The sequence below is a fragment of the Oncorhynchus mykiss genome, chromosome 30 (assembly GCF_013265735.2).
Source record: "Oncorhynchus mykiss isolate Arlee chromosome 30, USDA_OmykA_1.1, whole genome shotgun sequence".
Lineage (NCBI taxonomy): Eukaryota > Metazoa > Chordata > Actinopteri > Salmoniformes > Salmonidae > Oncorhynchus > Oncorhynchus mykiss.
Genome location: NC_050570.1, coordinates 21,733,141 through 21,750,624, shown reverse-complemented (window position 1 = coordinate 21,750,624; position 17,484 = coordinate 21,733,141). Strand labels below are relative to the sequence as shown.

General features: G+C 42.4%; 1 protein-coding gene across 5 annotated transcripts in view; it reads left to right on the top strand.

Moving 5' to 3' along the window:
* LOC110521548 (leucine-rich repeat-containing protein 7) overlaps positions 1-17,484 on the top strand; it is a 133,619-nt gene that overhangs the window by 50,193 nt on the left and 65,942 nt on the right. For all 5 annotated transcript variants that reach the window (XM_036968959.1, XM_021599153.2, XM_021599155.2 and 2 more), the window contains exons 2-4: positions 12,661-12,863; positions 16,560-16,677; positions 16,868-16,946. In XM_036968959.1, coding sequence (XP_036824854.1) covers positions 12,661-12,863; positions 16,560-16,677; positions 16,868-16,946 — 400 coding nt within the window. The remainder of the gene's footprint in view (positions 1-12,660; positions 12,864-16,559; positions 16,678-16,867; positions 16,947-17,484) is intronic.

The following is a 17,484-nucleotide window of genomic DNA, read 5'->3' as shown; positions in this document are numbered from 1 at the left end:
ATAGCCAGTCACTTCGCAACGGGTGCAGTTATAGGCATAAGCCAGTTTATTCAGAGACTCCTTCCAATTTGACTTTTGTGTCTCAGTTAGTGTCTTTAACATTTGCAACAATGTTCTGTTCATGCGTTCCACTTGACCATTTCCCATCGGGTGATAGGGTGTTGTTCTGGACCCCACCATGCCACTGAGTTTCTTTAACTGATGGAACAACTGATTTTCAAATTCTCCCCCTTGGTCATGGTGGATGCGGGACGGGAACCCAAACTTCAGGGCAAAGTCATTGAAGATGAGATTTGCAGCAGTTTTACCTGACTTTGACGTGGTGGCGTAGGCTTGAGTGAAACGTGTAAAATTATCAACAATCACGAGGATGTACTCATATCCCCCTTTGCATCTGTCGAGATGAAGGAAGTCTATACATACCAGTTCAAATGGCTGTGTTGTCACAATGTTTTTCAGAGGAGCTCTTGTTTCATAAGCTGGCTTTTTCTGCTTGACACAGCTACAAGTTTTAGTCACATAGTGCTCGATGTCAGATTGCATATATGGCCAGAAAAAGCGATCACGTACTAGTGATACAGTGCTTTGGTGTCCCATGTTATTGTGCAACTCTTCCATCACTTTACCTTTGTACTGCTCTGGTAGAACTAACTGCTTGCGGGCTGTAGTGATTCTGTACAGAATGCCATCACTGTCTATTGTCAATTTGTTCCATTCTCTGAATAGGCATTTTGTCTTTGGACTGAATTTATTTTGCTCTTTAACTGGCGGTTTGGAACCAGACAGTTTGAAATTGAGCACAGGACGGATGACCGGATCAGATTCTTGTGCTTCTCTTATCCCATCTTTTGGGATCGAGCTGGTTGTTGCAGTGGTTGTCTCACCTTCAGCTGATTCTGACATAGATGCAGCTGAAAGTGACCAAGGTACAACAGCCTCTTTCTGTACCTCAACTGCTTGTATCGTGGCGGCAATGGTGTCTGGTGGAAGCTCCTCAGAACATTCCCTCATCAGTGACTCTACATCCAGTGGTATCCTTGACAAAGCATCTGCATCACCATTCTCTCTGCCTGGCCTGTACTTTATTGTAAAGTGGAAATCAGCCAAGTCTGCAACCCACCTGGAAGTGGTTGCTTTCAGTTTTGCAGTAGACAGAATGTAGCAGAGCGGGTTGTTATCACTGTATACAGTGAAGGTCGGAGCATAGTACAAATAATCATGGAACTTATCAGTGATTGCCCATTTTAGAACTAGAAATTCTAGCTTGCTCGAGTGGTAGTGATAGTTCTTCTCAGCTGCTGTTAAGGTTTGAGAGCCATAAGCAATGCCCCTAAGCTTCCCATCTTGCTTTTGATAAAGAACTGCTCCCAAGCCTTGGTGTGACGCATCAGTGTGTACAACAAATGGCTGAGTGAAATCAAGGAAACCTAAAACTGCTGGGTGAAGCAAACACTCAATCAGCTGTTCAAGTGCCTGTTGATGCTGATCAGTCCACAGGATTAGCTTGTTTGAGGGTGCCACATGACTTACTTTCTTTGTTTTCCGTGGGTGGTCAGGTCATTTCTCTGAATCTGCTTTCAAGAGGTCATACAGGCAGCTGGCACTCCTAGAAAAGTCTTTGATGTACTGTCTGTAGTAAGTGAGTAAACCAAGCATTTTTCTGAGCTGGCCCACAGTCTCTGATCTGATTTCTTTCAATGCTCTTACTGCTTGAAAATCGGCTGGGTCAACTCGGCTGCCCTCTGCAGACACTATTCTGCCCAAATAACGGACCTGGGGTTTAAAGAGATCACACTTACTTGGTTTGAGTTTAATGCCATACTCTCTGAGACGCTGCAAAACTTTTCGCACATCATTCACATGGTTGTCGAATGGTTTACTGAAAACTAGCGTGTCGTCCAAATAAGGAATGCAGATGTTATCCCGGAGCCCTTCCAAACACTCCTCCATACACCGCTGAAAAGCTGCAGGAACGTTCATGAGGCCGAATGGCATACGTATCCACTCATAGAGTCCCCACGGGGTCACAAATGCTGTCAGTGGTCTGCTTTCTTCAGAGATGAACCCCTGGTGATACGCTTTTCCCTGATCTAAGAGGGAGAACCAGGAATTACCACCTAAACTGTCCATGATGTCTTGGACCCGAGGGATGGGCTGGCGGTCGGGATGTGTCTTTCTGTTCAGATCTCTTTAATCTAACCCTGCCCTGGACTATGAGGTCATAAAGGTAACCCTTCATCGTCTCCTGATACAGTGGCCTGGGCACTGACATGTATGTGCGCTTTACTGGTTCAGAGTCCTTTAGAGAAATAGTCATTTTCAATTGTTCAATGCAGCCAATGTCATTGTCTGATCTGGAGAAGGAGTGACACTCTTCTCTAAGCATTTGCCTAACAACCTCTCTCTGCTCTTCGGTTAGGTGAGTTAAACCTACTGGTGGATCCCACTGTTCAGTAGCAGTACATGGGGTTCGAACGCTGGTGTGATTCACTGTGGCTGGGGTGACAGTTTTTTCAAAGACTTGGGCAGGTAACACAGTCATAATGGTTTGTATTGTAGCAATTATTGTGCGTCCTAGCAGGGCAATGTCGTGGTCAGTGGGGTTAGAGACATCAAGCAGGATAACTGGAAAAACATCTTTCCTGACTCAATTTTGAGGTGAGTGCATTTTTCCTTATGTTTAGTCCAATGCTGGTTTTGACATACTTTGGAACAGTACAGTGTCTCTTTACATGATGAACATTGTTTCAGGTTCTCAAATTAATCTTCTCTGGCACAATTTGCACATTTCTGGGACTTTCTGGTAGCTACGGTTAGCTCTCGTCCCTCAGCGGTAACCTGTTTCCGTTTAAAGGGGCCTCCCTTGATGGTCTGTCTCCCCGGATTTTACATCCAGCTTGAAAATGTTCTCCACTCCCACATCGGAAGCAGTGTGTGCAGCGTGCATCTGTTCTGGCCTGCTGGCAGACAAAACACCTCCTTGGAGCTTGAGCAGAGCGGTTGGTATACCGGTTAGGTGCATATTGATGCTGCGCAGGGTCAGGTGCTTGGGACCGACTGTAGTTGCTGTAATACTGCTGCTGGGAAACAGGTGGCTGGGGGTCCCTATCTGGCCTCCTAACTGGGGGTGGGGCATAGGCACAAGGTGGTGACTGAAACAGGCTGCTGTAATGTCTCCTTAATCTGAGCAATCTCTGCACTGAGACCCTTTAGAGAAGCTACACCTGTCTTAAGTTCAGCCAACCCTGTTAACAGTTCTGCGGGTATCTTAGCTTTGACATCCTTCACAGGACACTTTGCAGATGGCGTATCTTCTAACTGGACTACACTTACAGTTGTAGCAGGCTGTGGGGCATTAAACCGCTTTTTGTTTCGTCTTTCTATCTCATTAGCACAAGCAATGTTAAGCTTCTCTAACAAAACCTCAACTGATGTTTCGCTCTCTAGCAGGAGAGGCTGCATGTCTATCCTGATACTGTCACTCTGGAGACCCGTAAGGACTATGTGTATACACATGCTCTGGACTAGAGCAGGGTCATACTTAAGCCCTGATTCTGACTCCTGGGATGCAAACAGTACTTTCTGCCTCAAATCTAAGACGCGCATCAGGAAGCTTTGAGGGGTCTCCTTGCTATGCTGTGCTTCTGAAGCTAGCTGTTTGTAAAGCTCTGTTGCACTCTTCTCTTGGAAGTGGGAACACAGGATACATCTAAGTGTGGGAAGAGTTAGCTGGGGTTTACCTTCCAAGTAGCTGTGAGCCTGGAGAAATAGCCCTGACTACTGCGTCTACTATTTCTACCTCAGGATAGCCTCTGTTATGTCCATTCTCGATCTGATGGGCAAGGCTGAGCTGTGCATTGGGTGAGAGCGGCACGCTTCCCTGAAGATTGGCATGGGGTTGGGGCTGACGCAGAGAATCACTGGCTTTGGCTACAGTAATCTGCTCAGTTCCCACCCCTTGTTGTGGGGTTACAGTTCTCAGTTCCTCTATTCTGTGATGTGTTCCGGCTGGTTCAATATCATGGTCAATTTGCCCTGTTTTGTTATCTATGCCACTGATCATCTCTGTCATTTCGTCTTTAAGTAGCAACAATTCCGACATGCCGACATCTTCTAACTCTGCAACTTCCTCTCTTTCAAGGAACATCATTATGTGAGTCATTAATGATATGCGGGATTTGTTTTTAACATCTCTTCTCTGTTCGCCTGATATTTCAAGGAAATCACATATCTCTAGTAACTTGTCTTTAGTCAGGGTGTGTAATTCTCCTACTACCTCTTCTTGTAGTTCTTCCAAGGCGCTTGTCATGTTGACAGAACAGGAGGAACTTTTACTGTGCAGGAGTTGATTCTGAATTAGATGGTCCTTACTGTCTCTGATGGTCGATCAATGGCCTCCGTTGACACGTACTTAACCACTAACTTCCAGCTTCCCTCGAACAGCAACACTTTCCTCATTGCAGCCTGCCTGAGTTGTTATGTGGGGATTTAGCTGGCTCGGAATTCAGTGACCAGGATGTGGAAACTGGACATCTGAGCAGCAATCTCAGCGGAGCCTCCAAAAATGTTACGCCCCTGAAAACAGGGGAGAAATAATCACGAGAGTGATACGGTGTTGTTTTCTCAATTAAACTTTTAGTGCAATCATTTTACAAAAGTTACACATTACAAAACTACAGAAAAACCATTATACAAATAACACAGCAAAATATCTTATTAACTTATTGCGACGAACAAACCCGTATCCGGGAGCGTAATCATAGCCTCAAATGCATTAGCATAACGCAACGGACATAAATACCCCTAGAAACTTTTCCTATTCATGAAAATCGCAAATGAAATGAAATAAATATATTCAAACACAAGCTTAGCCTTTTGTTAACAACACTGTCATCTCAGATTTAAAAAAAATGCTTTTCAACCATAGCTACACAAGCATTTGTGTAAGAGTATTGATAGCTAGCATAGCATTACGCCTAGCATTCAGCAGGCAACATTTTCACAAAAACAAGAAAAGCATTCAAATAAAATGATTTACCTTTGAAGAACTTCGGATGTTTTCAATGAGGAGACTCTCAGTTAGATAGCAAATGTTCAGTTTTTCCAAAAATATTATTTGTGTAGGAGAAATCGCTCCGTTTTGTTCATCACGTTTGGCTAAGAAAAAAAAACGTATCCGGGAGTGTAATTATAGCCTCAAGCTCATTACCATAACGCAACGTTAACTATTCATGAAAATCGCAAATGAAATGAAATAAATATGCCATCTCTCAAGCTTAGCCTTTTGTAAACAACACTGTCATCTCAGATTTTCAAAATATGCTTCTCAACCATAGGAAAACAATCATTTGTGTAAAAGTAGCTAGCTAGCGTAGCATTTAGCATTAGCATTAGCGTTAGCATCCAGCACGCAACATTTCAACAAAAACATAAAAGCCTTCAAATAAAATAATTTACCTTTGAAGAACTTCTGATGTTTTCAATGAGGATACTCTCAGTTAGATAGCAGATGCTCAGTTTTTCCAAAAAGATTCTTTGTGTATTAGAAATAGCTCCGTTTTGTACATCACATTTGGCTACCAAAAAAAAACGAAAATTCAGTCCTCAAAACGCAAACTTTTTTCCAAATTAACTCCATAATATCGACAGAAACATGGCAAACGTTGTTTAGCATCAATCCTCAAGGTGTTTTTCACATATCTATTCGATGATAAGTCACTCGTGGCAGTTTGGTTCCTCCTCTGTTCAAAATGGAAAAATGCGCGCACCTGGAGATTACGCAATAGTTTCGACGGAGGACACCGAGCGGACACCTGGTAAATGTAGTCTCTTATGGTCAATTTTCCAATGATATGCCTACAAATACGTCACAATGCTGCAAACACCTTGGGGAAACGACAAAGTGTAGGCTCTCTCCTTGCGCATTCACAGCCATATAAGGAGACATTGGAACACAGCGCCTCAAAAATCTGGCTCACTTCCTGTATGAAATTTCATCTTGGTTTCGCCTGTAGCATTAGTTCTGTGGCACTCACAGATAATATCTTTACAGTTTTGGAAACGTCAGAGTGTTTTCTTTCCAAAGCTGTCAATTATAGGCATAGTCGAGCATCTTTTCGTGACAAAATATCTTGTTTAAAACGGGAACGTTTTTCATCCAAAAATGAAATACTGCCCCCAGAGGTTCAAGAGGTTAACAACACTGTCATCTCAGATTTTCAAAATATGTGTTACAGCCAACGCTAGACAAGCATTTGTGTAAGTTTATCATGGCATAATGCTATGCTAGGCTCTGCTGGCAGCAGGCAACATTTTCACAAAAATAAGAAAAGCAACCAAATTAAATAATTTACCTTTTGAAGAATGGATGCTTTCACTCAGGAGACTAGTTAGATAGCAAATGGTCCTTTTTTCCAAAAATATTATTTTTGTAGGCGAAAAAGCTCCCGTTTCTTCACCATGCTTGGCTGAGAAATTGACCGAAAAATGCTACAACTATAACGCCAAACTTTTTTCAAAATTAGCTACATAATATCGACAGAAACACGGCAAACCTTGTTTAGGATCCGTCCTCAAGGTGTTTTTAACAAATATATTTGATTAATATATCCGTCGAGGCAGATGGTTTCTCATAAGAAGCGATTGGAAAAATGGCTACCTCAGTATTTTACGCAAGGTTTTCTGCGGGAGACACCATGTGACCGACCACATGCCATATATGGTCCCTTACAGCCATTCTTCAAGGGAAATGCCTAAAAAGATGTCACAATGCTGTAGACACCTTGGGGAAAACGTGGAAAACATAAGCTCATTCGTAGCTCATTCACAGCCATATAAGGAGTCATTGGCATGAGGCGGTTTCAAAAAATGCGGCACTTCCTGGTTGGAATTTTGTCTGGGTTTCGCCTGTAACATCAGTTATGTTGCACTCACAGACAATATCTTTGCAGTTTTGGAAACGTCAGAGTGTCTTCTTTCCAAAGCTGTCAATTATAGGCATAGTCGAGCATATTTTCGTGACAAAATATTGCGCTTAAAACGGGCACGTTTTTTTATCCAATAATGAAATAGCGCCCCCATAGACTCAACTGGTTAATGTATAACAGGCTATGAATATTTCCTTTAACCTGTCACATGTCCAAACCTTTAACTTGTACTGTATATTCAAAATATTTAATAAGATATTGAATTTCGCCTTTACTACTATAGCCCAGAGAAACGCATTGAATAACAGTCATCAATGACAGTACAGTCAAAAAATAGGTTTTGAAGTGTTTGGCCTATATCTAGGATATATAAGAAAGCTTAGGAAATATATATATTTGCACATATTTAATCCCTTTTTCTGGGTAGGCACACAACTACCTTCATACCTCAATTTTTTTTAAACTGTTAACGGTTACTATCAGACGAGTCCTGTGACACTTGTGGGGGTCATAGAGCAAAACAGAGACCACCATCGTTTACTATATTTTGTTGGTTTACAACCGTTCAGATGCTACAGGCGTTTTCGTGAGAAGACCGGTTTTCTGTATGTCTCATTGTCTGACAAACACCGCTCTAGGTCTTCCACCCTTCACCGCAGATGCGGAAATGCTACATTGGCGAATGCGGTGGATTGAGACACATCCAATTTTTTTATTTTATTTATTAATACCTTTATTTAACTAGGCCTGTCAGTTAAGAACAAATTCTTATTTTCATTGACGGCCTAGGAACACTGGGTTAACTGCCTTGTTCAGGGGCAAAACGACTGTAGGTCAATCGACTCTAGATACATTATATATACAAAGGTATTGAGACACCCCTTCAAATTAGTGGATTTGGCTATTTCAGCCACACCAGTTGCTGACAGGTGTATAAAATCAAGCACACGGCCATGCAATCTCCATAGACTAACATTGGCAGTAGAATGGCCTTACTGAAGAGCTCACGGACTTTCAACATGACACCGTCATAGGATGCCACCTTTCCAACAAGTCAGTTCGTCAAATTTCAGCTGTGAAGTGGTAGGCCTCACAGAGCGGGACCGCCGAGTGAGTAAAAATCTCTCCTTGGTTGCAGCACTCACTACCAAGTCCCAAACTGCTTCTGGAAGCAACTTCAGCGCAAGGCCGATGGACAATTGTCAGGAGAACGCTACCTCCCCCATTGCATAGTGCCACCTGTATAGTTGGTGGAGGAGGAATAATGGTCTGGGGCTGTTTTCATGGTAGGACTAGGCCCCTTAGTTCCAGTGAAGGGAAATCTTAGCTCTACAGCATATAATGACATTCTAGACTATTCTGTGCTTCCAACTTTGTGACAACAGTTTTGGGAATGGCTTTTCCTCTTTCAGGACAACAATGCCCCCCAGCACAAAGCAAGGTCCATACAGAAATGGTTTGATGAGATCAGTATGGAAGAACTTGACTGGCCTGCACAGAGCCCTGACCTCAACCCCATCGAACACCTTTGGAACGTATTGGGAACGCCGACTGACAGCCAGGCCTAATCAGTGCCTGACCTCGCTTCCATTCAGTCACAAGAGCATTAGCAAGTCCCTGCAGCAATGTTCCAACATCTAGTGGAAAACCTTCCCAGAAGAGTGGAGGCTGTTATAGCAGCAAAGGGAGAACTGACTCCATATTAATGCCAATGATTTTGGAATGAGATGTTCGACGAGCAGGTGTCCACATGCCTTAGTTTAGTTATTTAGTGTATTATACTCTAGAGTTAGGCCTCACTTTAGAGACATTTGGATTGACTTGCCTGGCAAACTAAATCTAACCAGCAGAGATGTTCCCATAGAACTGAGAGAGAGATGGAGATGGAGCTGAGCAGGTGTCCTCAATCCTCACCTTTGCAGAATCTGGTCCTCTGTCATGTGGTTTCCATAGCACCCTGAGCAGAAATCACTTGTAATAACACAAGATACTTTAATGCTTTTATTTATCACTTCTTCTTTTTCTCTTTTGACACTTGGCAAGACTGGGTAGAATAGAATAATACACATTGTACTGTGTACAAAATGATATTCTTAATAGAAGCTTAATCAGCTGCATACAATTCAACAAGTGATACATTTTCAATTATAAATTGGGTGGTTCGAGCCCTGAATGCTGTTTGTCTGAGAGCCGTGGTATACCATGGGTATGACAACACATTTATTTGTACTCCTCTAATTATGTTGGTAACCAGTTTATAATAGCAATAAGGCACCTCGGGGGTTTGTGATATTTGGCCAATATGCCATGGCTAAGGGCTGTGTCCAGGCACTCCGCGTTGCATCGTGTTAAGAACAGCTCTTAGCCGTGGTATATTGGCCATATACCACACCTCAATGGGCCTTATTACTGGGGATCAAGTGTGTAAAATGTTTGTGGCTTTATCAACCTGCTTTATATACTAGTGTGGAGATAAAATAGCCTTATCTTGTCTGGCTGATACTGCTTCTGCTTTCTCTCTGCTGCCTGTCTTCAGCCCCCTATCTCTAAATTAAATTCAAAGGGATTTATTGGCATGGGAAACATATATGTTTCCATTGCCAAAGCAAGTGAAATAGATAATAAACAAAAGTGAAATAAACAATATTAAATGAACCGTAAACATTAAGCTCACAAAAGTTCAAAAGGAATATGTCATATTGTGGTTTTTTACAGTGTTTTAACAATGTGCAACAAATCAACATAAATATGGGTTGTATTTACAATGGTGTTTGTTCTTCACTGGTTTTCAAATTCTTTGTGTGTCTGTGTAATCTGAGGGAAATATGTGTCCCTAATATGGTCATACATTTGGCAGGAGGTTTTGTGGGCAGTGTGCGCATAGCCTGTCTTCTTTTGAGAGCCAGGTCTGCCTACGGCGGCCGCTCTCAATAGCAAGCCTATGCTCACTGAGTCTGTACATTGTCAAAACTTTCCTTAATTTTGGATCCGTCACAGTGGTCAGGTATTCTGCCACTGTGTACTCTCTGTTTAGTGCCAAATAGCATTCTAGTTTGCTCAGTTTTTCTGTTAATTCTTTTCAATGTGTCAAGTAATTATCTTTTTGTTTTCTCATGATTTGGTTGGGTCTAATTGTGTTGCTGTCCTGGGGCTCTATGAGGTCTGTTTGTGAACAGAGCCCCAGGACCAGCTTGCTTAGGGGACTCTTCTCCAGGTTCTCTCGGTGTTGGTGATGGCTTTGTTATGGAAGGTTTGCGAATCGCTTCCTTTTAGGTGGTTGTAGAATTTAACGTCTCTTTTCTGGATTTTGATAATTAACTGGTATTGGCCTAATTCTGCTCTGCATGCATTATTTGGTGTTGTACGTTGTACACGGAGGATATTTTTTTGCAGAATTCTGCATTCAGAGTCTCAGTTTGGTGTTTGTCGCATTTTGAGAATTCTTGGTTGGTGAGAGGACACCAGACCTCACAACCATAAAGGGCAATGGATTCTATAACTGATTCAAGTATTTTTAGCCAGATCCTAATTGGTATGTAAAATGTTATGTTCCTTTTAATGGCGTAGAAGGCCCTTCTTGCCTTTTCTCTCAGATTGTTCACAGCTTTGTGGAACTTACCTGTGTCGCTGACAATTGGCTGAGGTATGTATAATTTTTGTGTGTTCTAGGGCAACGGTGTCTAGATGGAATTTTGTATTTCTGGTATTTCTGGCAACTGGGTCTTTTTTTTTTGTAACACCATTATTTTTGTCTTACTGAGGTTTACAGTCAGGGCCCAGGTCTGACCGTCTTTGCAGAAGATCTAGGTGCTGCTGTAGGCCCTCGTTGGTTGGGGACAGAAGCACCAGATCATCAGTAGACATTTGACTTCAGATTCTCTCGCCCCATTGGGAATTGTCACGTACAGAGGCAGCTGAGCCTAGAGTCCTGCAGGTCTGATCTGTGTGAAGAGGCCCTATATAGTCACTATTATACTTCTATGAGAGCCCCTCTGTAAGCTATACAGCCATAGTCATTAGAGCAGGGATCCCACTCAAAGGCTCTGATTAGGAGACACATGAAGCTGCTGTGTATTTCTAAGTGTATTTTGTGCTATATCACTGGCTTAATAGATTTGCTGCTCAGACAGCCTCTTCCCTGCGTCTTGATTGGCTGCTGACACCTCTCTGACCTCTCTGTGGGTGTGACCCCTGATGCTGTGTTGTTGAGCAGAGGACAGGAGAGGGAACTGCAGTTGCTGCTTTGTTCCTGGAAGTAGGAGTGGGGAGATGATGGAGGGATTTCACTGTGACCTTGTCTGATATGTACTCCTGAGAGCCCGGCTCCATACAGGATTTATGTCTCCCAAGCTGAAATGTCATTCATCTCTCTGCTCTGCCCTACTGCATCTGGAAGAGAGGATCTTTACAAGGCACTCCGATTGAAACAAGGTTGTTTGTCTCCTTTACAATGAGACTACAGAACAATACAAAGACTATTAGATGGAGAATGTGGCTTCTGGAAAACAGGTTGTTCTGCCTGTGCCGTGTCTGTTTTTGTTGTGTGTTTGGGTGGAAAACAAAGATGAGTGGTGGGCCCCAGCCTGTTGGCTGTGGAGTTGCTGCTGGCTGGTGGAGGCTGTGAATCATCACCCAGCTGCCCCTGGTCTCAACCTACCCTGCTGACAAAAGACACAACTTTGTAAGGTTTACAGTCAGAGCCCAGTTACAGTAAACACTTGATTTGTACAGGGACAGGGTAATTCACAGACTACTTGTAGTTACAAAGAGCATCCCAATGTTTTGGGGCAATAACAGCTTTACAAGATAATTGCTGTGTCTTGGTATTTTTGTGGTATTTAATGTGGTATTTACAATTAATAAAACCGGAAAAAGTAAAAGGATGAACAAGTGTCTTGTTAATTTGATTTCCCTGCGTTTGTGATGCTGTGACTACTATGGGCCTAAGTTATCAGCAGAGGCTGAACAATGGCTGCATTGAATGCGCTTCACAGGGTTGAGTATGATAGAAATACGTTTTATTATCACAAGGGTACATTCACATTTTTACCACTACTTAATCAGAACTTTCATTATCTTGGGGGAATGATTGACTTCTTTTTACAAGACCCCTCTTATACAACCTCCAAGAGAGAGGAATATGCGGCAGAGCAGCTAATTATTTAGTGTAAATTGTCTTCACACAAACATGTTCCTCACAGTGTTAGTTGGCCCAGTGGGGATGTGCAGGTAGTCTATCAATATTTATTAGTTAGAGACTATGTTATGAGCCCTGATATCTACCATTGACGTTCCCCAGTAAATCTCATTTGCTCAAGAAATATAGCTATAGGAGTTGTTGTCAAGAGCAGAATATGACATTTTTATGTGTGTGAAATTACTCTATACTTCACATTGGTGAATTAGGAGTGTGTGGGACTGGCAGTGAGGTAGGCTGGTATTACTGTGCCGTGTAACAGTGTGAATGGGGGCTTTGACTAAGGTTGGCTAATTGCACTTAACTTTATCGGAGACAATTAAGAGCCAGTTTGACAAGTGTGGTTTAGCATGGCTGCGGCTAATTCCATTTAGTCTTCTGCGGTACTGTCCTGACCTTATCAGGAGGCTGGCGATACAAGGGCCAAGCAATGGTGAGATTATTTAAAGCAGAGTGGGTCAGAGGAACGCTCAGCTAGTTTATGTTGTCTCACTTATCTCTCTCTCCTTTGTCTCCCCTCCCCCTCCCCCACTACAGTGCAGTGTCTGGAGATGACAACTAAGAGGAAGATCATTGGGCGCCTGGTGCCATGCCGGTGCTTCCGGGGTGAGGAAGAGGTCATCTCAGTGCTGGACTACTCCCACTGCAGTCTGCAGCAGGTGCCCAAGGAGATCTTCAGCTTCGAGCGCACGCTGGAGGAGCTCTACCTGGACGCCAACCAGATTGAGGAGCTGCCCAAGGTGGGTTCTGATGGGGCTTGGGCCTGGGACTGAGGCTTGGGTCTGAGAGCTGGGACTGGGTCCTGAGGGCTGGGGCTGGGCTGTGGGATGAAATGGGTGAAGTGTATAAAAGGGACTCTGTAAAGTCATAGTTCAGACCATTTCCCAACATTACAAAGCATGGCATACTGATCGATGTCAACATTATCTCAGCTCTATGCACTCTCTCTCTTCATTTGGCGCTCAGTGTTGATTGTCTAAATGCGTTGCCAAGCCAACCAAACCCCCACAGACCAAAGAGTGGCGTAATGTTCTTCCTGTCTGTAGATGAGCTGTTAATAAAGCAGAGAGAAAAACATTCAGAGAGGGAGAGAGGGAGAAAGAAGCTATGTGGTCAGGAGGGAAGGGGGTTGGTTATGAATAAGCACCATGGACAGCTCCCAGTCAATGAGAGAGCACTTTCCAATACACTATATTTTCAGAAAAGGTGTAAAATGTACTTTTATTTTTTGAATTTATGAAAGTGTTTTCTTCCTTTCAATGACAGACATGTAGTTGTTTGAAATCTTTCACTTGATGGTTTCATTTCAGTGAGACAAATAATCATGTTTTTTTTAAAACGCTATATGTTTGACTCGCTCTCAGAGAAATAAGTAGTACTGCTAGGTTTTACACGGTCAAATGTAGCAAATAACTACATTTATTTTAATAAAGAACTGTACAAATGATACATTTGTGACCTCAGGCCAGCATCCTGGAGTCACCTCTTCACTGTTGAAGTTGAGATTGGTGTTTTGTGGGTACTTTTTAATGAAGCTGCCAGTTGAGGACTTGTGAGGCATCTGTTTCTCAAACTAGACACTCTAATGTACTTGTCCTCTTGCTCAGTTGTGTACCGGGGCTTCCCACTCCTCTTTCTATTCTGGTTAGGGCCAGTTTGCTCTGTCTGTGAAGGGAGTAGTACACAGCGTTGTACTAGATGTTCAGTTTCTTGGCAATTTCTCGCATGGAATATCCTTCATTTCTCAGAACAAGAATAGACTGATGAGTTTCAGAAGAAAGTTCTTTGTTTCTGGCTATTTTGAGCCTGTAATCGAACCCACAAATGCTGATGCTCCAGATACTCAACTGGTCTAAAGAAGGCCAATTGTATTGCTTCTTTAATCAGAACAACAGTTTTCAATAGTGCTAACATAATTGCAAAATTGTTTTCTAATGATCATTTAGCCTTTTAAAATTATAAACTTTGATTAACTAACACAACTTGCCATTGAAATACAGGAGTGATGGTTGCTGATAATGGGCCTCTGTACTGTATATACGTAGATATTCCATAAAAATTCTGCAGTTTCCAGCTGCAATAGTCATTTACAACATTGGCTACACTGTATTTATTTTAATGGACAAATTGTTTTGCTTTTCTTTCAAAAACATGGACATTTCTAAGTGACCCCAAACTTTTGAACAGTAGTGTACATTTGACATTTAAGTCATTTTTAGTAATCTTACCCAGAGTGAGTTACAGTAAGTGCATTCATCTTAAGATAGCTATCTGAGACATCCACATATCACAGACAAGTATACAAAGTTAATTCCTGCTAAACAATGGAGATATAGAGTTTGAGGGAAAAAAAGAACATTTTATACACACAGTTCAAATATATGAGTAACAAATCTGAGATCAGTAATATTTTGCACATACATGAAGCAAATTCTGACAAAAAAGTACAAGTGTGAAAAATTTGTGGATATACTGTAGCGTTTTGGAAATAAACTCTTCAGTTTCTCATAGAGCGATGTAGCGTGTGCTCTGTGCCTGAAGCCCCCACTCAATGGACTTGCTGACTTTTATCTAACCTTCACACTGAATAGAAAACAATACACTCAGTGAATGTAGGTTTCATTCTAACTTTCAAAGGAGATCTATTACAGTCTAGATGTTATGACAATAGTGTCTTCATTTGAAATGGAAACTCCTGGATGAATACATCATAGCATTCAATACAATTTTAACATTCAATGAAGTTCAATACAACATTCATGAATTTCAACAATTAATTGTCTGAATGTGTACAGTGATATCCTTCCGAGGTTCTGTGGAATTAATGAATTATTATTTGTTTAATACATTTGACAGTGTATTGTGTTCATCAACCAACTCCCAATTAGATACGTTAAGTTATGGATCTCAGTGAGGTTTGTTCAGGGTCTTTGTGAAGAGACTTCAGAGCCAGTGTGGTGCCTCACAGGGTTGCATAAGAACCAGGCATTGATAGATCCAAAGTGTGTGGTCTTTTATGTAAGTGATGCCTTGGGCAAGACTGGACAACGCTGGCTGTCCTGATCCTCTCCAGTCTCCATTGATGTAGATACTCCCCCTCTGGCTATTATAGCTCTTAAAGAGTAATGGCCTCTCATAATGGGCGTGTTACAGTAATGTCCTTACTGGACTGTAATGTCTCCCTGACTGTCTCAAATGGCATCCTCTTCCCTATGCTTCCCGATGGGCCCTGGTCAAAGGTAGTGGACTGTATAGGGAATACGGTTCCATTTGGGATGTAGGCCCTTAGAACTTGTCCCTCTCTAGTCTCTGCTCTACATTTAGAAAGGAATCAACTGCTCTAATCTATATTTTACATGGAGAAAGGATTTGACTACAGAGATGGGAGGAAGCGCTTGTTGATACTGTATTGGCTGGCTTTGTTAAAACAAATTCTGTACATTTATGAATGTAAATATTGATCTTCATTATTCATGTTACACAGAATGGTAATTATTAAATTGTTATCTCAAACATACTGCATATGGCATGATGCGCATGCACACTAACTCTGCATAGCACCGTTTTCAACCTCCCTCCCTCTATGCTTTCTCTCTCTCTCTCCCTTCCTCCTTTATGCTCCATCTCTCTCTCTCCCTCGCTCTCTCTGAGGTCTGATGTGTCCCTCCCTCCCTCCCTCCCTCCCTCCCTCCCTCCCTCCCTCCCTCCCTCCCTCCCTCCCTCCCTCCCTCCCTCCCTCCCTCCCTCCCTCCCTCCCTCCCTCCCTCCCTCCCTCCCTCCCTCTATGCTCCATCTCTCTCTTTCTCTCTCCCTCACTCTCTCTGAGGAGGACTGATGTCTCTCTCTCCCTCCCTCCTCTATGCTACATATCTCTCTTTCCCTCTGCCTCGCTCTCTCTGAGGAGGACTGATGTGGCTCTCCCTCCCTACTCTATGCTCCATCTCTCTCTCTCTCTCCCTCTCTCTCTCTCTCTCTCTCTCTCTCTCTCTCTCCCTCTCTCTCTCTGAGGAGGACTGATGTCTCTCTCCCTCCCTCCTCTATGCTCCATCTCTCTGAGGAGGACTGATGTGGCTCTCTCCCTCTCTATGCTCCATCTCTCTCTCTCTCTCTCTCTCTCTCTGGGGAGGACTGATGTGGCTCTCTCCCTCCCTTCATATAGAGCTGTGGACTACTAATGTTGTCCTACAAGGTTACTCAACTGAGAGTTGCTGCTCTTACAGTGAAGGGGAAACGTGTCAGAACATTGAAAAAGACGTTACCTCAGCGTTTCTCTCATGTTTCACATTTAACAACAGCACAGCAGGATCATTAGAGACCGGCCTTATTGAAACAGTGCATGAAATCTCACAAAGTCTAGACTTTTTCAACACCGCAGGCTAAGAGATTGATATAACACCAGTATAACTTGTTTCTGTTCTGCCCCTCTCTCTCCATAGCAACTATTTAACTGTCAGGCTCTCCGTAAACTGAGCATACCTGACAATGACCTGTCAAACCTGCCAACCACCATAGCCAGCCTTGTAAACCTGAGGGAGTTGGACATCAGTAAAAACGGTAAGCGAGTGAGATGTGATGTCCACAGCAATCTCTGCTAGTTTCTACTCTGATATATTCTAAATTGTCGACTCTCTACTGATACTGTCACTCTAAATATTAGCATGATGTACAATATGACGAGGCATGAGTATTAAAAATGTGTGTTCATTTGTTATGAATGACAAACATGTTTCCATTCCTTCTTTAGGTATTCAAGAGTTCCCAGACAACATTAAATGCTGTAAATGCCTATCTGTTGTGGAGGCCAGTGTAAATCCTATTGCCAAGTAAGTGAAGAAAGAAGTATATCATTGTGGTGGGATGGCTGTAGTCTATAGGGACAATGGTAATGCTGTATTATCATTGCCAACAGCTGTGTCTGTTGCTTTGTGTCAAGCAACAATCACAGATTACCTAAAAACAAAAACCAGGAATTTTCATATGAAAATGCTTTCAGTCAAATTGGCTGTAGAAATACATTTTTTTTAAATATATATATATATATATATTTTAGACACCTCATGGCAACTTTGAAATGAACTGATAAACAGAATGAGGAAAATTAACTACATGGGAGACTGTTGTATTTGTGTATCTGAGGCTTTTGTCTGAATTTTAATGATTAGCATAGAAGAATGGAAACAATTCCATCACTTTTTATGTAAGACATTTCTTTCCTGCATTGTGTAAATACTGTATTCCATTTGTTAAATATTTTGTAGTTTCCTGTCCTTACAGAGGGTAATGCAGGTCTCTCTGCGAGTTCTTGACATAATGTGCCTCATGCTATAAAATACATTGGAAAACCAGGGAGTTACCCCTGAG